This window comes from Perca flavescens, chromosome 22, assembly GCF_004354835.1.
Source record: "Perca flavescens isolate YP-PL-M2 chromosome 22, PFLA_1.0, whole genome shotgun sequence".
Taxonomy (NCBI): Eukaryota; Metazoa; Chordata; class Actinopteri; order Perciformes; family Percidae; genus Perca; species Perca flavescens.
In genome coordinates, this window is record NC_041352.1 from 13,576,033 (window position 1) to 13,600,377 (window position 24,345).

The window sequence follows — 24,345 nt, forward strand, 5'->3', positions numbered from 1 at the left end:
TGTGTAAAGACCAAGGGTGTGATGCAAAGCTACTATTTGTATCTGTTTATTTAACAGTAATATATATATATATATATATGTATACACATATTGGTTTTGAGTATTTAGTGTGGATTTGTGCCCTATTTCCCAACATTAACAGTGTTTTAGTTTTTGCTTAATTATTCATTTCAGTCCAATGTGTCACCCCATTGTGTGCATGTGTGCATGTGCATGTGTGTGCGTGTGTGTGTGATGTTTTTCTTTGTTGTTGTTCTGCCTGGATGTCTGGGTAGATCAGCAGCTCAATCAAGGAAAGTGCAAACAGGTTTGCCTAATTATCTTACCTGGACAGGTGGTAGGTTCCAGTTGAGGCTGAGAAGGTAAAATGCCATTGACTAAGGTTGGCAGCTTGCTGTGAGGCTGCAGCTCGGTGCTCTTTTGCTTCAGTTTAATGTAGTTTTATTCAATTTCCCGGGTTCCATTTTGCTCCAGCTACTTTTTTTACTTCTTTTTCGACCTGGTTCTTTAGCATCCCTTTTAAAATGTTCAAGTGCCAAACCCTCCTAATCTGCCCTTAATATGGAGTGGTGGCGCAACAGCAGGAAATCTGCTTCTGCTTCAATTACATTTTTTTCCTACGTCCATTTCTTTATTCATATGTATTTATATATGTTTTAAATAATGTAATTAAGTTTTCCTGCCCCACAAAATAAAATGTATGACATATTTTAACCACGTATACCTAAATTACCTAAATAACGTAATAAATCATGATTTGTATCTCAGCCCCATCTCCAAAAAAAATACAAATCAGTTTAAGAGTCTAAATAAGAGCTGTGTGACTGATAATAAAACAGATGGTTTTAAAAGTAGGAAATTACAAGGGGCCATATTGCATACCAAACTGGAGGTTGTGTATATAACGGGGGGGGTCCAGATTTATGTAAAGTTGGTCTGAAGTGTCTATTAAAAAAACATGAGAAAGCTATTGGCAAAAGCTCTCTTGATATTTTGAGTGCACTTTTAAGTCTCTAATTTCCACTTGTCAGTTTTTGTCCACCTGTACATCGCTCAAGGGCTTCAGTATCTGATCATAAGGTCAAAATAACAGTTGTGTAACATCAGTCAGCTCTAACCTGCCCTGCACAACAAATATGGTGTGGAGTTATTGAGAATGAACCTCAATGAATGTCTGAATACTGAACTTGTGTTTAGCCTTTTTATTTACATTTTGGCAAATGTGCATCCTAAAAGTCATGCTGCTTTGTTCTACTTCCTGTTTACACTGTACAGCCACTGTGTTATGGCGCGTTCATGCCACCAAAAATATTTTTCCAATGTCCATGAACGCACGGTTATCATTGATACTGATGAAAAAATCTGAATCTGATGATTATGAGGCAAGATCTAAAGTTTTTTTTATGATTTCTAAACAGATTTATGGAAATGTATTCTATGTGGACACAATAAATCATATCAATAAAAAGATTGAGTGTATGATATCTGTGTGTTTTAGATTTGACTGAGCTATGACTCTGAGAACATCAGTGAGGGGAGGGTGGGCCACAAATATTACTCTGGGAAAAAGTTATGCTGTTTGTATCTTTTCAGAATAGCTGAAATATTGTTTTATGTCCGAATAATGTATTCATATTTGCTTACCAAAGACACAGCGTGTATTTTGTGCTGTTACAACATATTAGGTTATGCTCAGAATGCAGAGAGCAGAACAGAGAACAGAGGATGGAAAAGAGCTCCAGGGAGGTGGAGACCTTCTGCCAATGAAGAATCAATGCAATTACTCTATATGGCTCTCCTCATCTAAGACTGGCTCGCAGCCATGTTCAAAGCAGCACCAGGACCCTGCCGTGTGTGCGCTTCTCCTGACATGCCTTTCACAGTCCAAACATCCCGTGTCACAACAGGAGTTAAACTCCCGTTGCTCCCCAGAGTCACCTTGTCGTCCCCCTTGTCTGACAAGACCTTTTGCTGCGTCCTCAAACACACTGATGCATTCAATTTATTCATGGGAAGGGGGGGGTGGAGATAACTGCAGCGCTGAATGTGTATGAGAGGGAGAGAGAGGAGGGTTGTTCTGAATTGGACAGACACGGGGAGAAAGTGTGGTAGGACCAGCGGAGATGCCATCATGATGGATGAGAGAGAAGCTGCTCTGCTCACCAGAGTTTGGAGAGTTTACAGAGACTGGGCCTATAAACAATGACCCTGAGGTGGAAGTGCAAATGAGTAACAAACATGTTGATGTTTGGAATAGAAGACACATTTTGCTTTTAAGCTTATCAGGCCACAATTAAATGATAATTTAATTTAAAAAAAAAATCCAGCCTTAGGTTTTCAAAAGAAAATGATGACGTCTGAGCGACTTTCATCTTTGCCTGGTTTTCTGTTTGGCTCTATCAGTGAAAGCCAAAAGGCCCATAATCCTCAGATAAGTCTACTAATCAACTAATACCATGGACAGAGCGTAATCTCATCAGCTCACTTATCACCTTTCTGCCTCTGGTCTACATCTAGACGTTCACACATAAACATGCACACGCACACACAAACTTTTTTACTTTCATGAAAAAAACAAATGATTTGTCCCTCACAATTTAATTTAGATTATAAGTCTGACTCAGTTAAAAAAACTATTTTACAGCAGTTATTTTAGGATTAAACTGAAGACTGAAACTAAAGATTTGCACTAGTCTGTTATGAGATAAATCCCATTAGACTTCGAAGCACATTCAATTTGGAATTCAGAGGTTTCCGTGTTATTCTTGTATTAAAAACATTAAAGACCCATATTTGAAAGATTATTTGTATCTGTAAAGTTCCAAACTGATCTGTGCATGTCCCCGGTTCTAGTACCAGTCTTTCCTCCACCTTATCCAAAGTGCTCCACATATTACCACTTACACAAGCAGGTAAAGAAATAGCAACACCGTGCGCATGATAATTAGCAACTTCATGCCTGTACCTTGGAAACTGTAGAGATCTCCCACGCTGTTCTGACGCGTGATGTGCTGCCAGTAGGCGCTGCGTGGCAGGGAGATGGACTTGGTTAGTGTCTCTCTGGGGTGGATCTGAAACAGACAGAGAAAGCTTACAGTGTCTCTCACTTTCTGTCACTCAGTCAGTCACTCACTACAGGGGGAAATTGCTTTGGGTATGTCAGTAAACAAAGAGTGTGCATAGTACGGTATATTGCTGGTTAAATGGAATGTTTCCACTCTGAATGGCTGTTTGGCGGGCGACCTTGAGGATTTATTTGGGATTATGATGTTGTTGTGCCATTGCATGATGTGTTTTTTTTTTTTGGCTTCATCTTTGAGCCAGGCTACTGCTGGAAATACATGAAATATGTCAATATTTTAAAAAAATAACTTATTTAATACTTATATACTTAGTATTAGCATAACTTAGTAATAACTAAGTAAATTCTCAAGTTTCACCCATTCGGCAACTGCGAGTGGTCAGTTTTGTGTAGCTATCCATGTGATTTATAGAGCTGAGGGTAAATGCTGCTTTTGGAAATGTTCCCAAATGGTGGGGTCCAAGAGCATGGCCATATGGTCAAGGCTCATCAAACACTAGGCAGGCTTACATAAATAAAGAATACAGATGATAGCAGCGTGGTAGGAAAGACGGAAGGAAGGAAGGAGGGAGGAAGAAAGGGATGGACGGGTGTTGTGATGGAAGGAGGGAGCGGAGGCCAAGACCATGGGGTGTCACAGGGGCTCCTGGTCCAAGGCAGCTCTTTGGGGAGAAACCAGGCAGCAATACCTTGAGAGAAATGTGTATTCTGGTGTGTGTATGTGTGAACATCTTGTGTGAAAATCATGATTTATTGCCTTTGTGTTCATTGGTTTCTAAAAATAATTCTGTGAACAGCCTCAATGGCATGCTAGTTTGATCAGCCTTAATCAAACGCTAAAGAAACCATTGAAATAATACAAAAACAATGCATTTTCAAACCAAAACATATTTTTTTGTGAACAGATGCGGTCGTTAAATGATCTTTCTAGTATTAGGTGCAACAGGATATATTGGCTACTGAATGAAAGCGACGCACACTATGCATGCATTAAATAATTATTCTTGGAACAATGGCGTGCTGTCGACACTTGCACTCATTATTAGCTGTTTGTAACGTATGCAGTACTAGAATAAAACGGATGGCCTCATTGTGAGCTGCTGTGGTTACATCAGATAAACAAGCAAAATGTAAAAATGTACCTGGGAGCTCTTCTCCATCTCCTCCATCATCCTCTCATGCTGCTGGGCAATGGCCAGCGTGGCTGAGTGGACCCGCTGGTAGATCATCTCCCCCTCCCGCGTCTGGAACGTGAACAAACCCTCTCCTGTGTCACACATCCTGCGCCAGGGACACACACACAGAGACAGAGAGAAGTGCACACGCTTTGATCGTGCTCACTCTTGGATTGCTGATTTACAAAAAATGCATGGTTGCATGCACACTTACAGAGAGGCGCATTGATATAATAGCCCACTGAAGTCAAAACACACATTCACAGAGACACTTGTCACATCAATGCCTGATGGGCTCTGCGGCACATGCTGATATCCTGGGATGTTTCCTTATCCAAAGTTGCTTTGTTGAAGTTTTTACGACATTTTCAAAACGACAATTTCTTTTCCCTCCCACCGCTAACATTTCAATCACACACACAAGACAACACAAGCACTTATCTTAACACACACACACCTTCCGGACTCAAAAGTGAACCAAGTGGAGTCTCGTCCGTATCTGCGCAGAGAGCTGAGAGGCCACATGACAAGTTTGAGGCGAGCGTTGTGAATGTCCCACAGGTAGATGTTTTCATGGGTGATCTGCATGGTGCACTCCCCGTAGATGTCCAGGTTAGGAGTGGGCATTAGGTACACGTTGAAACGTTCTGGAAAGATTCACAAAAAGTTTATTAAAAAAGGGATCACATTGGTAGAAAGCGTGGAGAACTTTTAATTTAAATAATTACAATAAAACAAGATGTTCTCATTTATAATCTAGTGGTATCTACAGTAGCCATGCAGATAGTTTTGGTTCTGTCCATGTTTTGAGGCATCTGTCTCTATCTCAGTACAATGGAGATGAATAGATTTAATTTGTGGTGCTCGCAGCATTAAAAAGTGGCATTTCAAAGATTTAAAAGCATCTCTTTCCAAAAAACATTGTCCCTGTTACTCTGGATAATCCCCAGGACAGGCTGTTGTTTTGTGGGCTATTTTGTTTTTTATTATATAGTAGTTCCAATAAAATTAGGGCAAAGCAAATCCCAAAATATGTGCATGGCTAAACAGCACAAGGAGTGAGTGAAAAATAAGACAGAACTTCAGAACAGAATATAATTTTATACAGTATAAGCATTGTGCATGCATAAAACAAATGAGTCAGGTTTGCCTCACCTTTTTGGATAGAGTTAGCTATTTTTTTTGCAATTATCCAATTGGCATCTATAATAATACATATTAACGATACACTAAATACATAATAACAATACACCAAATTGACTGTACTTAGCCTTGACTCACTCTTACTTTGTGTATTTTATCCGAGGTGGCAAAAGTAGAGTACAATAACCCTTAAAAAAGGTATTTTAAATAGTGCTTTACCTGACTTCACCTTCAGTGGGTCTAACTAGCCATCCAGTGAGCTGGACTGGAGATCAAGGAGCCAAATGTGCCCATTAACATTAAACTAACTCTCTGAGGCCAGCAGAGAGAGAGGAAGAGAGACAGAGAGGGAGCGAGTTCTCCATAATCTAAATTAGTTCTTACTAATTACGCTTAATGATTCAAAATAAGCCATGTGTCTGCAGTGGATAGAAAATGGCAATGTCATAGTGTGGTGTATTTTTAGGGACAGTGAAAATGAACTCTGATCTAATTATCGGCCCCTGCTGTTCGGGGAGGGCTACTAATTGAAACATGGTTGCAGGACCAAGCCTCTTGTTTCGTTCACTCATACAGGCAGCAGAGAGGCGCTGTGTCAGTCTGTCTCCATAACACACTGCTGCAACTTTTCTAAGAGCACCAAACTTCTGCCAAAACCAAAGGGAGAGGAACTGTGTTCTTACAGTTAAGTTGGTTCAGTCAAAAACTTGTATATTGATATCTAAAAAAAAAAAAAAAAAAAAAAAAGGCCAAGTTATGTTGAAAAATACAATTTTACTTCACGGCTGCAGTGAAATAAAATAGGCTGAAATGATGGCAGATTCCTTTCAATTACTCGCCCTTTTACAACTTTAAACTGCTCTTCTTTGCCTGTTGCCTTTTCAATTTCCTCTGCGAGTTTACAAATTACACAGAGAATGAGCTCCACTGTGATAGGAGCGCCCTGTTGTCTCCTCTCTTTTCCATTTCCATTTCCTGTGAGTGGAATATGTGGAGAAGCACATTTATTTCACATGGCTTTAGGAGCCATAATCTCATCCATCTCTGTGACAAGCTTCATTATGAGGGAAGCCAGTGATGCACAGCACTTCTCATTAGGGCTGGAACAGAGCCCCGACCACAGCCTGTGACCTGTGCTCTAAAGCGCGCACACACACACACACACACACACACACACACAGGTTTCCTTCAACACACACACAGTCAAAACGTACTTCTGAAGTTGAACCAACATGTGCTAATGTAACTAAGAATGCTACATGGGACTTGCGGATAAGATATTGACAAAAATGGCCCTTATTAGCCAGGCCTAATTGGACAGTGGCTGTTCTGCTCCCCTAACCCTCTGAAGACTCAGTTGCATTAACACATACGGGCCCGGACTGCAACTGCTAACTGCTTGGTGGCCAGCTGAGTGTGAGAGATTGACCCTGAATGGCTGTCTGTGTTAGCAGGGACTAATTGGGCACTCACCGTTCTGCTCCCGCTGCACCCCCGCTGCTAACAGGTCTGGCTCTCCCAGGCTGATGTCGTTGAGACGGCTTCCCAGGCACTCCACGCAGAGCAGCTTACACCATTCCTCTGCATCCAGCTCTGCACACAGCCACACAGCGGCACAGCGTTAAGGCATGTCTAACATCAAACACACACACACACACACACACACACACACACACACACACACACACACACACACACACACACACACACCCTCAATATTCAACACTGCAACATAACACACAAATCATACTACCCCAACTGTGCTGCCTTTAGTGTGTTTACACATGCACATAAATCCCCAAAAGGAATTTCCGTATAAAATACTGCATGTACAGGACATGAGTTCAGCTAACAGTAACCAGAGGGGAGAAAAATCTAAATCAATCTGATCGATTCGGTGCAGATTAAAAGAGGAGGTAGGTTCAGCAACAGCCAACGACAGATGAAAGCTAGGTTTCTCCTCCCTCCTTTGCCAATACTCAGTTCCAATGCTGTAATATAAGTAGCTCTGCTAGAACAATATGGCCACAGTCAGAAATTAAACTAGTGATCATGTATTCAGACAATCAATAAGCTATTCTCCAAATCAGAGCTAGTTAATTAAAAAGATAATGTACTCATGAAAAAAAGAAAGTTAAGAATATTTCATCAGCATGAGCTGGTTAAAGGAATAAGCACACTTATTTGTTACTTTCTGAAAACTGATAGTACTCTCATGTTTTGTATGTTAACTATGAAGCTAGCACCAGCAGCCAGTTAGCTTAGCTTCGCACAAAGGCTGAAAACAGGGTGAAACACAGAGAGCTCGGCACTTTACAGAACACATCTGCCCACCAGCAGCAGCTCACTAATTAACACATAACACATTTCTTTTGTTGAATTAATACTAAAACCGACGCACAACATGTTGGGGCTTTTACGAGGGTTAGGGGCTGTTGGCAGTAGATGCATATCTAGCATTGAGACATGAGAGTATATCAATCTATAAAACTCTCAGCAAGAAAGCAAATAAAGCAATGTGGAACTATTTCTTTAAGGGTGTACCGTATTTTGGAATACATCAGAAGAATTATGATTATTGTCTCTTTTTAAATCTGTAGTCTTGGTTTTGGGAACTGAGCTCTGTAGGAAGTTATATCTACAACATGTGACAGCTGGCACCTAAAGGGGGGAGGGCATTCATTGTAAGACTGAATTCTTTAATTGGAGACTAAGTGGAGACAAATGATTTCATGAATCAAATCTGGGAGTCTACGCGGCAATCTGTTGTTAGTGAATACCAATTCACCTCCTTGTTAGGTCAGGAAAAAAATGTGTTTACAATGGAGGAGATTTGCAATTGTCTTATGTGAGCTTTTGCTGAGAGTTACTGAGGTATGAAATGAGGGAAAAGCTGGAGTTGGTTATCTTTCTGAAGGTCCTTAAGTCCACACCCTGTGGAATTCTGGGATATGTAACTATGGTCAGTGATGTGTACAGAGACACATTTGGAAGTGCGGGAACAGCACCGTGTTTCTGTGTCCAATATTCAAGCCGATGCATGCCTTGTGTCAAATCTGTGTGGAGGTATTTTCACTCCATTCACTTTAAGCTAGCTTGTGTGGCAGCTGACAGCATGTTTGTCGGATCAACTGTAGTGTCCAATGGGACAGATCTACACAACTTTGGAGGGTGAAGGAAAGGTCTGCTGCTGCCTGAAGCACTTCATTCACACACAACAGAAAGCAGAAATGCGCGCTCACACACATACACACAAACACACACACACACACACACACACACACACACACACACAGGCAGCAGCAGCTCTGCACTTTAGCTCCTTGCTCATGCCTCCCCAGATTCAGCTTTTCTCATTCAGAGTTACCATCATGGGCTTTGAGTGCCTCTAAACTCCCACACTTTTAAGGCCACTGAGTGGAAAATCGGCTAAACAAACACTTAATCAGCACAGAGGTAGCCTCGCTAGTCTATGTGCCATGCATGAAGAAAAATGGCAGGAGGATGTCTCTGTGTGTGCGGAGGTGTAGGTGTGTGATAGAATAGGATGGAGTAGCGTTTTGTGTTAGAGAAGAGTGCAGGAAATAAACAGGATGAGGTTGGAGTGAGAGAATATGTGAGAATTGAATCAGGAGACACTTGTGATCCTTTTTCTTTTACTGATTTCAGACAACTATAACACATAATAATGTATGCAGTTGATGCATTATTCAGTCTGCAGGTCACACTCTCTCTTTATCTCTTTATGGTGCATATTTGACAGATGCACCCAAAGCACACATCTGTCAACAAATGAAAGATCTGTTACCGTCTTTTCTTCAGTGTTTCATTGACTGAGCACACTAAAAAACATGCCACTGTTTGGATGGAGGCATCAAAGGGGTATATATATATATATACAATATATATATATATATATATATATATAACATTATGAGGCCTTACTTTTGTCTTTTTTCTTTTAAAAAGCGAAAGATATGGGTTCTTTGGATGGCAGCCCTTAAATAAGTTTGAGAATTTGCTTTCTGACTGCCAGGTTCAGTTTTCGGATCCAAACTCCCATTGACATCGCACAGTAGTGGGAAGACCGTATGCCAAATTAGAATCTGATGTACGCTCACATGTAACCTGACCCAGCTGGACCTGGCAAATAATTCAGCTCTGGATTACATTTGTATTTTTTACTAACACCCTAAAAAGACCTATTTTAGTAATAAAAATGGCTGGCAATTTCCTTTCTGGGCTTAAGATGACTTAAAATAAAGTAACCTAAAAATCATTAACATCATGTATTTCTTCATACTGTATATATGTGTATATGTCCACACAGGAAAGTGGGGAGTGAGGGGTGCAAATGTAAGGGGGTTCCAGGAAGTGAAGGACTATGGGAGGTCATGGACACAGGGTGATAGAGACATCCATATGGTGGTGTGAGGGGGGAAGGCCCTGTGCATGGAAATAAGCCAAGAGAGAGAGAGAGAGGCAGAAAGAGTGAGAGATCATGGGAAACAGAGTAAGGCAAGAGAGAGTTCACCGCTCTAAGTTCAATAAGATTTCCCCTGAGGTTTCGCACACGTGTGCACACATCCACGAGGCTGGGAGTAAAGATGGAGATGTTCATCCTCGTCTGTTTAGCGGCACATTAAGGTGCATTCACCTTATCTAGCCCCTGGCTTCCTCTACACCCAGCTCCATTTATTTGCACCTAAAGAATAAGACTGTTGAATCTCAAACCGTGTGCACACCATGTGCCTCTTTGGCTTCCTGTCCACGTATTAGAGGTAATCTCTATTGTTACAGTCTATAATTGGGTTGCAACTCACTGCAAACAATACCCAATATAATTTTTCATACCTGCAGTATAAAAAAAAATCAATATTTCGGAACAGATCCTCCCACTTCCTAATATAGCGGCAAATGAGCATCACTTGGCTAAACTCCAATTCTCCACTGCCTCTTTCACCTCTCTCACTGAAATGGATTCTTCCTCCGCTTCTTGACAAACTTTTCGCTAACCACCCCTCCACTTCTCATGCCGCATCTCCCAACACACATTTATAACTTTGCATGCAAAAACCAAACACACTTGTACTGTAGCCAATGCTTTCCTCCTCTGCTCTTTTGTAGCTGAAAAAGACTTATTTGAATTACCTGATTCACAGGCAAACGTCTTGGATGTGTCGTCACAGAAGATGATCGCCACAGCGTGCTTTTTTGTCTCCCGTGGCATCCGGGTAATGTTCTTGATGTTATGGAGCTCAGTGATCTAAAGAGGAAGAAGAGAAGGGCAGCAGTACATTACCTTGAATGAACAGAGCCAGGAGCACCAGCAGCAGCCATCTTGCACTAACTTTGCTGAAAGTGCAATAGTAGTTAGAGGCTTAGCATATAAACTAGTGTGTATCGTGATAATGTTTTTTGCGAAGATTTTTAAAATTGATTCTTTTCCCTAGAATCTGTATTTTTTTATTTTTATTTACCAATGATTCACCTAAATATTTTCTGTTTATACGGTACGGCCAACAGCAACTACATCATATATGTTTCCAGCAAAACTGAGAGCAAGCAGAAAATGCAGAAAAAACATGTTATGTACTTCTTTACAAATGAAATAATGTGAGACTGACTGACTGACATGTGATATGCATTATTTTTTATAAAACAATTAGTTTTTGATATGTCTCATGATATATTATCTCTAGAAGTGTATTATTTCAACTTTTGTTAAGGAAAAGAAAATTGCAATACTCAATACTACAGAATCGCAACACAAATCAAATCGGAACCCATGTATCGTGAAATAATCAAATCGGGACAAATGCATATCATCCCAGCCCTAATATAAAGGATGGCAAAGTCACTGTTCAAGTGCCTTTCTTTGAAACTGATTTTCCAGTCAATAAGAAAGGAGCATCTAAATCACTTTACCAGGAGATTGATTGTGAATGAAAAAAAGAGAAGATTGCATTTAATTGAATATCACCCGCATTTACAGGCCATTTTGTTCAACAGTCTTCTCTGTGCTCACTCTGCCTGGGAGATAAGGCCCATTACATTATTGTAGTCCATTGTGCACTAACTGTGGGTCCTTTGCCAGACTGTTGGGAATGAATTAGCTTGGCTCACTGCCCATATAGTAAAGCTTGACTGTTTAAGGTTAAAAGACCAGACCTAATAACGCACACAACATATGCAGAATCCAGATTTCTTTGCTCGATAACATTACATATAGTAAATTTCCCCTCTATTGTCAGATATCCCCTTCTCAGCATTCAAGTTACATAGGGAGATTTTTAAGAGCAAGGAAATAAAAAAGAACAGGGAGAAGAGGCTATGGATATTGAAAGATGGCAGATATTTTTCATTTGTAATTTATTATGCTCCTCAAAGATAGTATCTAAATATTTTATAAGAGATGAAGTGTTTCCTTCTTTTTCCCCCTGTGAGGATACAGTATGTAGTATGCAGGCCATTCATACATATAACTGACAAAAAGCAAGCATCAACTGTGGGAATTTTTGAGCCGTGAATTCCACAAGCCTCTCATCTCTTTCTCTGTTTTTGTAACTGTGCAAGTTTTAGTCTCTGTGTGTGTGTGTGTGTGTGTGTGTGTGTGTGTGTGTGTGTGTGTGTGTGTGTGTGTGTGTGTGTGTGTGTGTGTGTGTGTGTGTGGGTGTGTGTAAGGGAAAGATTTAGGTGTATTCCCAGCCTGAGGCGCTCAAGTCCAAGCAAAGTGAATCATTTGTGATAAGACCTATTCCTCATCTCCTCTCCTCTTCTTCCCCCTCCATCTTTCTTCTCGTTTATTCAAAGGTGTGAGTTAAATCTCATATCAAGAAGTCTAAGAGTCATGCTATCTGCTCTGCAAGGCTGTACTTGGGCACCGCAGTGCTTAAAGTTATATGCTAATGCCAGCTTGCTAACATGGTCACAGCTACAATGCTGACATGCTGATGTTTAGCAGGTAATCTTTACACTGTTGGCTCTCTGTTGTTTAGTGTGTTGGCATGCTAACATTTGAAAATTAGCACAAAACACAAGCAACTCAGGCTGATAGAAATGTCATTAGTTTAGCAAGTAGTAAACCAAACCATTGGCCTGATGATGGCATTAGATGAAGGTTAGGGACTATTAAAGTGATTACAATACATTTTGAAGGGTAGGCTACATGAATGTCAGCACCAAATTACATGCCTCCAATAGTTGTTGAGACAAGTCACTAAAAGACATAAATGTCAACCTGCTGGTTGTCAGGGGATCATCAAGTTATTAAGATTCATCCTCTGGGGACTAGGGGTGGGGAGGAAATCAATACAGCATAGTATCGCGGTATTTCCCATGACAATACTGTATAGATACACAAACGCCAAGTATCAATCTTTTTCAATCAATTGCACATAGTAATTTAACTTTTTGGTACTAGAATAATAAAAAGAAAATGCTTTTTCAGTCCATTAGATGAAACATTAAAGTAAGATGAACAAACAGAGAAATGTATCTTTTTAGATAAAACAGAAAAGTTTTCCTTTGGGGACATAATTTGAAGTTGGAAAAAAGATAATAAATTAATATATTGCAGAATATTGCAATATGTTAAAAATAGCAATAATATCACATTGTGACATACTCTAAGTATCCTGGCGATTCCTAACCGATTCCTAAACCGATTCTTGAAAAACTGAAAAATGACATGAAAGAAAGGCTCTTTTATGGAGTTTTTTTTTAAAATAGAAAATTATTTAAATTTAACAATATATTTATGTTTTAAAGATAGCTAGCTAATGGTAGACAACAGAGAAAGTGTGATATTTTTATGTCTTTTCATTTACAAAAAGCCGTCTATCAGCAGTGATTGTAGAGTGCATGTCGGAGAATAGCGCGGACACACGCTCCACACCGCGAGAGGGCAGGTGCGCCACTCGGCAGAAAAGGGAGAAAGAAAAAAAGAGTCTGCTGCTGTCCGGAGATGATAGAGGGAAAATATTTCAGTCGGAACCGAAATGAGGAACCAAAATTTGCATTCTAATCCGGTCCGAATACTACCATTTGCGTAGGAGCTGGTTCCATAGTGGAACCGAGTTTCGGTACCCAACCCTATTCCCACCCCTACTGAGTACCATGAATGTCTGTACACATTTTAATGATCCAATTGGTTTCACTCAAAAGTAAAGTGGTGGACAAACCAGCCGACTGCGCTAGTGTGACTAAAACCATCGCCTATGCACATACTGTGTTAAGGCATTTAAATACAGCTCTATCTCTCCACTTTAGGTGCCTCTGTCAGGAGCTCAGGAGAGCTCGACAAGTGTAGCACACAGGAAAACAACTTTTCCCAGGGCTCAAAATATCGCTAAAAATATTCAGGGTTTGTTTTACTGTGTCGACCAGAGCTTCTAAGACAGAGAAAAAGGCACAGGGAAAGTGAGAGAGAGAGAGAGAGTGGGAGTTGGGTGTGTGTGTGAGAGGAGAGGGGGTGGAGAGAGAGAGAGAGAGAGAAGAGAGAGAGAGAGAGAGAGAGAGAGAGAGAGAGAAAAAAGTGGGATAGAAAGCCAATCCCCTTTGTGTTGATTCTGTAAATCAGCCACCAGTGCAGCCTATTTCCTCCCAAAGCACTGCAGCGTTGAATGAAGCCCTCAGACGGGACCTTTCTTGATCTTTGTGGCGATGCATTACCAGGTGCACTGGTGCATGTATGCACTCATCGCTCACTCCGGCGCTGGGTGTATGAGATGCCTCTGGGAGGGGGTTATACAGCCACACAGGACGCCCCGTGTGACAGCATGATGCAGTAGGCAGGGAGATGCTTCGTTCACAATACATGGCTAATACTGTCGCAGCGAGAGATACTAACAAAGTGGATCTAAACATCTACCTAGCTAGCATGCACTCTGGGAGATTGAGGAAATTTCCACAGTTTTGAGTAACCCCCAACCCCAATTCATAATAACATGGTAGTCGACAGCCTGTTACAGACTACTCAAACTACAACCACGTGGGAAACCTGGTGTCAAAGTACCCTATCATCTGCTCTTATCTCCTCTCATTTCGATAAAACACAGTGCTACTCCTTTAACATCATCTCCTCTCACCATGATAATGAGCCATAATTGGAGAATTTCAAAGGACTTCAGAGGCACGGAGATATATATTTTATACTGGATTATTACTTTCCAAAGGGAGGGAAAGGGCCCCAGATGAGAAGATAAAGTTGCAAAATGTGTCTTAATAGATCCATCTGTGGCCAATGAAAAGAAAGAATATGAAGATGAAAACAAGGTTCTTGGTAGAAGTGTGTAAAACAGCTTAGTAGCATTTATTCCATAGGTTTAATATTCTTTCTTTTTCTTTTCTTGAGTAACCAAATATTATACAATACCTGCTACATTTTAGTGCATCACTTACTTTAAGATTAAATCATATCACAATATTACTGGAACACGTTTTCTCATGTTTTAAGAGAACACATATAATGCCTGAATACAATGCCAGCCTCCTGATTTTTGGTGGGCAAAAATCAGCGTCAGATTTTTATCAGCTAAAGCTAATTAATTCCACCAGTTTGCCAAAATTGCAAAAGGAAACTCTTGGCTGTTGTCTGATGGATGTGCTCTGCATGCCGATGTCAGTAGAATTTACACTCAGCCAGAGACTGTTCCCTTGGGAGTGACACATCAGGTTTGATCTCCTTTTGATATTCAAGAAGATAAACTATAAAATTGAATGCCATATATGGCGTTATATATTAGTCAGGGCTTGACATTAACTTTTTGAGGCACTTGTCCTTCGGACAAGTACATTTACGTTTCACTTGTCCATGAACAAAAGTCACTTGTCCGGGTAAAGATTAATCATTTTATAATTTTTTTTATGTTTTGCTAATGCAGAATTTTAAGAAACCATTGAAAGCATCCAAACACTATCAACATTAATACAATTCAGTTTAAACAGTAGAAACAAATGTGTCCCAAGAATAGATTTCCCCTTCAACAAGAAAAAAGGATCTCCAGACTCATAATACAAAGTTATACTTTGCACGCCGGTGTGCAGAAGTTAATATATTGAGATTCTAAGTGAATATTTTAAAGTTTCTCATTACTTTCAGATTCCTAGTCAATATTCTAAGTTACTATGTCAATCGAGATATTTTGAGATATTGAGTCAATATATTGAGATTGTAAGTCAATATTTTGAATGTTCTCATTGCTTTGAGATTCTTAGTCAATATTCTGAGTTACTAAGTCAATATATTGAGATACTGAACCAATATGTTGAGTTACTAAGTCAATATATTACGATACTTAGCCAATATATTGAGATTAAGTCAATATTTTATAGTTTCTCATTACTTTGATATTCTTTGTTTATATTCTGAGATACTGAGTCAATATATTGAGATACTAATTCAATATTTTGACCAGAGGTAGTGGTGACTTGAACTTATACTATATCTAAAATAATTTTGTAGACATAACAATGGATTTTGCCACTAAATGTTGGTGTCAACGTGTTTTTTTTTTTTTTTTTTCTTTCTACAATTTCACTTACCAAGGGATCCTTTAAAAAGGTGTAGATACTTTACAGTTGATTATTACCTGATATTTAATCCGCTATAAACGAGTAGCGGAGCAGCTAGTAACGTTACGAGGCAGAGAGCCAGCCGTCAACAGTCAAATTAACTTCATGCTTCATCCGCACAAAGCACACTTCTATCGCCACAAGTGACAGCTTTATTCGGCTCGTTTTCTGTGAACGATGTGGGGACGGGGTAACGTTAAAGCGTAGTTAGCATGCTAACGTTAGCTAACTAACACCGGCTGCCTGCCTTGCTAGTTCCGCGGTGCTTTCATGCTGTATCGCTTACAGAGAAGGAGCTGAACAGTGGGCTGGGTCTAACGTCAGCGGTCCGCTCTCCCGCTGCTGCTGGGTCTAACGTTAGGTAATGTATTTGTTTCAAATCGGTAAAGTAAAATATGTAACATAAACGGAATGAGTGGCACATAATAACGTATATAATGCTTCATCCACACAAAGCACATTGCTATCGCCACGAGTGACTTCTGTTTTCAGCTTGTTTTCTGTGAACGATGTGGCGAGGAGGAAACGTTAAGCTGGAGTTAGCAAGCTAACACCGGCTAGCTCGCCGTGCTTTCATGCTGCTTCGCTTTTGGAGAATGCGCTGAACAGCGGGCTGGGTCTAACGTTAGCGACCCGCTGCCCGGGATTGTGGGGTAAAATATGTATTTGTTTCAATTCTGTAACATTGACGAAATAAGTGGCATTTTGATTTGTTTGAGTTTTAACTTGTCCAGTGGGGCAAGTAAATTTCTCTTCCACTTGTCCTACAAAAAATCCACTTGTCCCGGACAAGCGGACAAGCCTTAATGTCGAGCCCTGTATTAGTGACATTATCAGACATGATAACACAAAAGATCAGGGTGTTACCAAATCATTAAGAATCACACTCCAGAGATTATAAATATTAATTCTTGATTTTACTGCAATCTGTTGCATTATCTTGATCGACCAAAAGGAGTGACTGACATCAGTGCCCCTAGGCCTCACCACTAGCGACAAAAATGTCAATGTAAACCCTTTGCTTGAAAAATGGCTTGTATACCACACAGAAAATAAATAACCATAAAGATGCAAAAAGGTTTTCTTTATACTTTTTATATGTTTTTATTTGCTTTTATTGTGAAGCATTTTATAAACTTTGATTTTTGAAAAGTGCTTTACAATAAAACATACTGTTTTGTTTAGGTTTGCAACAAATGACAACTTTTATGATCTATTAATATGCCTTTCGCGAATAATTGTTTAATTTGGTCTGTCCAAAATATCAAAAAATAGGAAAAATGTCCATATTTGATATACTGTAGTTCTTGAAGATGTCACCTTGAACTCTGGGAATATGTGTTTGCATTTATCACTATTTTCTGACATTGATAAATACACTGATTAATAGAGAAAATAACTGGGAGATGAAAATGATGATGATGAAAATACTAGTTGAAGCCATAGATTGATTATAAAAGCAGATGCAGATGAATTATCTGTCAATTAACTAATTCAATAATTGACTAATCATGTCAGGTCTCATATTGTAGTGACTCTAATGATGTGCAGTATTGAAATGGTAAATCAATAGATTCAGAGAAATTGAATGAAAATCAGAACGATCAGAATGTAATGTGTTTCAGTCGCACGTGTGTGTGTGTGTGTGTGTGTGTGTGTGTGTGTGTGTGTGTGTGTGTGTGTGTGTGTGTGTGTGTGTGTGTTTTTTACCTTGTGGAAGCTCCTGAAGTAGGCTGCCTTCTCATCCGGGTACTTCTCTAACCGTCGGGGTCCTTTACTGGAGGCTTTCTTGAACACCAACCAACACCTCCGGAAGATCTGACAACAGAGAACGACAGCAGCCCTGTTACTGAAATAAAACTGTCCCGGAGCAAAGACATAAATAATGGTAACTGGAGATACAGACAACAGCAAAACACAAACTGACTGAGAGGTCGACCCCTTGTAACCACAAAATGATAGACCATGATAACTCAACCTGACATTGTATTAACAGGACAGAAAAATCAACTCCTGCTCTACCAAAAGCAGACAGCAGAGAAATCAATGCAAGCTACCATCCTAGAATTCAAGCGTACTATTAACCATTAAAATCCACCTTTAAGAAAATGCCCAAACATCAAAGCAATTGAACACTTTATTGTAGCTGTGAATGTATCCCCATTAATCAAAATATAGATTGGCCTTAGGGTTCATTCATGTTGTTTAGCCTTGGAAAACAATGACATAAAGTACATGAAAGTAAATCTCACCCTGATTAAATACTTAAAGGGAAATTTCACCGCTGGAAAGCTGAAGATATCTTTAAATTGGGTCACTTATGTAGTAGAAATGTGAAAAAAAAATTTAAATTGGTGCCTTCTAGGCCAAGATAAGACAGAATGGATGGCTGGATTGTCCACAGCAATATTTCCACAACAACAAAAACACAGCACAGCCGTCTCTGAACTTGCGTTGGGAGCTTTGTTGAAGTTGGATGTAGTCCAGTTTGTTTAATGAGCGGACACTTGCAAGCACGATTGGTGAACAGATAGCTGGCTAGCGTTAGCTTTCCACCGGCACGCTCGTTCAACGCTCCCCACTGATGAGGTCACTTTACTGGCCACAGGAATCGAGCACCACCACTGGTCTCCATGCAGGCAAAGTTTGCGTAGTGTGTCGAGTATTGCGTCCGTAATAAAGTCTCCTGCATATTCTCCGATGTGTTCCAATGTATCCCGGTGGTACACGTGTGTGGTAGTTTGAATGCACATAATTGTTGTTCTAAAATTTCCAAGACTGTATGGCTGCAGCCTGGAGCGTCCCATATCATGCCGTCCCGTCTACTTTTCAAAATAAAAGCTTGCGTCCCAAAATTTCCGTCGGGATGAATAGTTTCTGCTCCTGCTGAGAAGTTAAGCGAGGATTCAAGATGGCTGACACTCGTTTTTTCCTCGGCAATCTCCGGAAAAAGCCGACAATACAAGGTGGCAATACAGAGATCTCCCCTCTCAGGGGGACATTAGGGAGGGAAGCATGGTCATTCAAAAATACTACTGGGGTTCTACTGATACAAAGCTTAATGCTAATCGGTGAAGTTTCCCTTTAAGCAAGCTGAATTCTATGTCAAGATGGGAGTAAAAGCACCAAACAGAGGATTTAGGAAAGGAAATGAAACCATTATGCCTCATGAATCAAATACATCTGAAAATACATATTTTTCGAATGTATCTCATTCAAATGTTATGATCTCATTCTTAATGTATTTAGATAATCCACTGCTCCTTATATGACAGCTGATTATGCACAGGGTTAGGGTTAGTTAGTTATCAGAGTTTTAGGACTTGAGTAAACGCTTTTATTTCAGTCAATGGCAACTTTATTTACTTCTCCTTTGATTATATGTATGGGGTTGGCAATGCTGAAAGGGACAATTCAGCGATTTTCAACCTTGTAAGGATATGGTGTGAAAAAAGCCTGCAGTTATCTGTGTCCATGGGGCTCAGCTGGCCGCAGCTGCAAAATCTGCTTCCGTACACCAGTGACAGAAGAACTACAGAGTGCTTCTTCAGCTTGGTAGCTGGGGGCACACTGCAGTTCAGAAACCTTGCTCTCTCTTCTTGTATTGCAAACTAGCTATGTTATGGACGAGATTTTTTTGCAGTGTACATTTTACAGTGTTTTGGCTGACTCAGATGTTCAGCTGTATGCGTATTCAGCCAGAGAGAAGCTGAGGGATGCTGTTGCTACAGCGGAAAAGATATGGCCAGCTACCGGGAGCCTGAAAACACCGAGTGGTGGTGCCTTTGCTCAAATTGCCCACCGATACTAACAGAAACAGAATACTTCTGCTGCAATTATTGTCAGCATGGGCAGTTTTTTAAGCGTTTAGCAAACTCGTTGATTGTGCGCAATGCATCCTGGTACATATTGGCATAGCAGCCACGGCTCAGCAAGCAGGATATCTCGCTTCTTTCAGCCAATATAGCATACACTTGGGAATTTATTTCTTCAATGGACTATGTATACCATCAGTACTGATTGGACATCCACATTAAAGTTGGCCAATTTTCCCTTGAAGTATAATGGGCTCACAAGCTGTTCAGATTGCACCTACTATAGTACATTAACATGTTATTCTCAGTCCTTAACAAATAACTGATGAGATGAAGGATTAGGAAAAATAATTAATTTGTTGAGTGTTTATATTGAAGTCCTAAGGGTTCTCAGTCTTAAAAATAATTAGAATTATTTACAGATTGTGTTAGTTATTAGTTAATATCCTTAATCCTGGATATTTTATGAATCCAGTGATTTAATTTATTTCCCAATTTTCCCTAGTAGGTCAAGACCACACTCTACCGGTGCCGGTTGGGGGTACGATGAACAGTGGCAATTATAGTCACAATAAAGATAATGGAACTATGACTAGAAATAGTAGTTGTTGTAGTAGTTCATGGCGTAGCAGGGCACTTCAGAGCGTAGCAGGGTGTAGCAGGGCATAGCATGACATAGCAGGGCGTAGCTGGGCACTGCAGGGTGTAGCAGGGCATAGCACGGCGTAGCAGAGCACTGCAGGGCATAGCAGGGCACCTAGCAGGACCACGGCAACAGCTACAACCATGATTTAGGTGCCACCCTAATCCAGGGAAAACTGCGGGGCGAAAAAACATAAGGGCTCCAGGGAACAAGCTCCCCAGTCATGTTATTTATTTATTAGCAATAAGCAAAAATGGGCTGCAACTGCAGGCATTGAACGGCATTTACTGCATGTACAGAGAACGTGCTTACACAAACAAATTAAAACTAGAGCAAGTGTTCAAAACATTTCAAATTCACCAAACAACTTGTATTCCCGAGATGCTTTGAACAAACTACACTCTGCTGTACAAGCTTAACAACTTTATAACTTAGTTTTAACTTGGAGTAATGTGCTTCCATTTAGTACAGGTTGTGCTGTGGAGCACACAGTCAGTTTCTCTTTCTTGCCACACAATGTCAACGCACACTCACACAGACACACATAGTATGTTTTTTTTTCTCTCTCTCTCTCTCTCTCTCTCTCTCTCGCTCTCTCTCTCTCTGGTGAAGCAGATTACTGTACATTGTATTGATTACTGGACCACAGTCTGGTCCATCCACCGGCTGAAGATGACACAAATACAGGGTGTTGTATATTGGACAACAAACTTCAAGGGCAAATCATGAATAGTGCCACAAATGAACACACACACACACACACACACACACACACACACACACACACACACACACGTGAACACACAAAATCACTAAAATACACAAGATTCCTCTCTGCAACTTCCTTTTTTTTCATCACAGTCTGACATTTTTATCACAGATAGACTGCATATGCATGTACATGCTTATTTGAACATGTACATGTGTCATTGTAACCCTATATGTGGTGGCAGTCCTGTGAAAATCATGGAATCATCATGAGCTAAGAACTGCCCTGTTTTCTGCTTTGATATGATAAAAGTTTTGGGGTTTTTAATGCTTTACTTGGCTTATGAAGTAGGATAATTCCCTTAACCCCTAAATAAACACTTAATCTCTCAGTTTATATGGAAAATTTTCACCACATTTGGAGGTGGACTTTTTTTGGACAGCAACATCCCTGAGGATTGATAGAGCTGTTAATATCATGCCACTGTATTACCCCATAGCACTACTTTGGAAAAGCCAGAATTCCTCTTTACACAGCCAGTGTCAAGGTGTAAAAAGCCAACACAGACAGGCACAGTGCAGTTGAGAAGCAGAATAAGTGTGACGGTCAATTTCTTATGAGTCCTATGTGGTTGCCTATCTTTAATAGTGGGACCCTTCTACTTCCTGGTGCAGACAGCCGCTATCACTCTGCCTGATGTATGATTGCCCTGGGCTGCATGGTTGTGTTGGGGAACCATGGATGTACGATTAATTTGTTTACTCAACTGGTGTACTTCATAAAAGGCCACTGAGTTGAACTTGGCACTTTGCAGTAATTGACTAGAGTGGATCCCTAGGTCCTTATCGGTCTGCCTTGATGGGCCTCCATTCTATTTAAGTGTTGTCCAGGCCCATTATAAACTGCAAACAACACAAAATAGTGCACAACACACTGTAATGCACAGTAGATCATTCTCAACACACACCATCTATAAAATGCTTTAAAAGACGTAAGGAAACAAAGGCCCAACAAAATCATGCTCAAAATTGAACATACTGTATTTGTTTCCATAATAATGCCTATAAAAATAAAACAAAAATTGCAGCTTTGACAGAAAAACAAGCAAAGATGTGAATCCCTTTTGATAATGGCCATTATCACATTTGTGACTTTTAAACAGTAAAATTAAAGCTAGCCTCAATTCCCCTTTGGGAGCTTGAGTCAAAGCAATGCTGCCTGCTTGCCGCACACAAAGTAATTCACCCTAGGAGTGCTCAGATTAAGTAATTATACCAGCACAAAAGCAAGCTCAGTGAGATAGCTTTTGCATAATAAGAACCAGGGGGTATGAATGGAGAGGGCTTAATTTTGCCTGTTCCACAATTGTCAATGCTTTGTCAAGGCAGTCCTATTCTTGGGCTGCTGGTGGGTCTTATTCAGAAACACTCTAACACTGATCGTAATTACACAGATGTGAATGAGACTCTCTGCCGGTTTGGTGCAATTCATTTCATGCCAATACAGTGAAGAGTACACTGCTTGGCACTGAAATCCAACTCACCAGTTTCAGAAAGACACAAAGTGATGATGAGGACAGTTCTTATGAAAATTAAATTATCCTAGTTTTTGCTTTGAGTTGTCCTCTGATTACAGTTGTGTAAAAGCAGTTCTACCTTTAGTCAACTGCACAAAGTAGGCATTGCAAAGCTTTTACTACACAGAGTTTGTAGAAAAAATACCCCATAGGCATAAAGTGATCTACTACTGAAATTGAATTTGGCATGCTTACATAGGCAAAATGGCAGGCTTGTGACCAAAAAGCCATGCTGCCTTCGGCTTTGATTGCTGGCCAGTCGACCTGGTTTCCATGTCCAGGTCCTGTGTTTCATTTATGTCTTCTTAGCCTTGAATTTTTGATTTATTTCCATCAAGTTATACTACTAAATACAACTAATACTAAAGTATAATGTTGTACTACTTCTTATTTGTTTGTTACTTAATTTGTATTTATTTTGTAGGTTAGACCAGATAGAAGAGCATTACAATAGTCAAGTCTGCCAGAAATAAAAAGCGTGAATTTGTCTCTTTGTGTCACACTGGCTGTTTTTTTGTGAAGTATAGAAAGCTGATTTGATGAGTCTTGAGATTTAGTTCCCAGTCAAAGATTATACCCCTAAAAAAAGCTGTAAAGGTTTCGTGACATCCAGGCACTAAAATACTCAATAAATAAATCAATCTAAAAAAGAGCATTAATTTTAATTTAATTTGTCTGTGTCATCGGGAAACACAACCACATAAAGCAGTGTATCATCAGCCTCTGGGAAGAGTTGTACCACCAGGGGGTATGTCCATATTAAAAAGTACTGCTCACAAAACCTGCCTTGTGCAGTCCCTCCAGGATTTTGCGATGTCGCGATCGCGCCAATTCACACAAATTCATCCATTCACTGTGACTTTGGTGCGACTCGCAATTTTGACCAATCACCACAACTTTTCCGCAAATTTGACCAATAACCAGAGTTTCCCTCGAATCCCAGCAGTCCCACAAGCCACACTTTACGTCAGTATAATGTTACTCTGAGTGCCACTGACCAAGCGGGAGTAAAAGAGAGAGCTTGTTTCCGAAATTCTGATATGAAGACGAGACTCGAACATCTCCCATTTACCAACAAAACGTACAGCGAAAGACCGTGCAAAACATTGCAGACTGTCCTGCCAACCTGTATACATTTTAACATCAATGTACGCTGTAACAATTTTTCCCTCTAAGCCTGTCGGCTGCTGCTCATACAGTTCCCCCCGCTACTGACGCCCACACGCAAACACACACGGTGGATGCAGGAAAAACCGGAGATGAGATGACACAATGACCTAAACTGAGGACAGCTACACTCGTTATTGTAAATGCAATGATAAGTTGAAGTCCAATAAGTACTTTATCGAAACCGTCTGAATGTGTGTCCCAGGCCAGGATAGGAAATTAACAATGTAAAGATAAACAAGCCACTGACACATATGTTCAAATTTGATTCATTCAATAAATTATTATTTTTTGTCTTAAGTCCACCAGCCATTTTCATATTATACCAACATTTGCAACATCCTGAGACTTTTTGGTAAGGTTACTAGGAAAACTCTAAAAAAGTTTTATTCTCCCCAAAACAAGTTATTTTTTATTTTTAAAGAACTATACAAAATAAATCACAACTTTTTTTGCAACT

At 40.1% G+C, this 24,345-nt stretch overlaps 1 protein-coding gene across 2 annotated transcripts in view; it reads right to left on the bottom strand.

Annotated features, from left to right (window-relative positions):
- Positions 1-24,345, bottom strand: part of dok6 (docking protein 6) — a 52,913-nt gene that overhangs the window by 6,060 nt on the left and 22,508 nt on the right. For both annotated transcript variants that reach the window (XM_028569436.1, XM_028569437.1), the window contains exons 3-8: positions 17,686-17,793; positions 10,552-10,666; positions 6,874-6,993; positions 4,715-4,904; positions 4,225-4,363; positions 2,966-3,071 (exon numbers count right to left, since the gene is read on the bottom strand). In XM_028569436.1, coding sequence (XP_028425237.1) covers positions 2,966-3,071; positions 4,225-4,363; positions 4,715-4,904; positions 6,874-6,993; positions 10,552-10,666; positions 17,686-17,793 — 778 coding nt within the window. The remainder of the gene's footprint in view (positions 1-2,965; positions 3,072-4,224; positions 4,364-4,714; positions 4,905-6,873; positions 6,994-10,551; positions 10,667-17,685; positions 17,794-24,345) is intronic.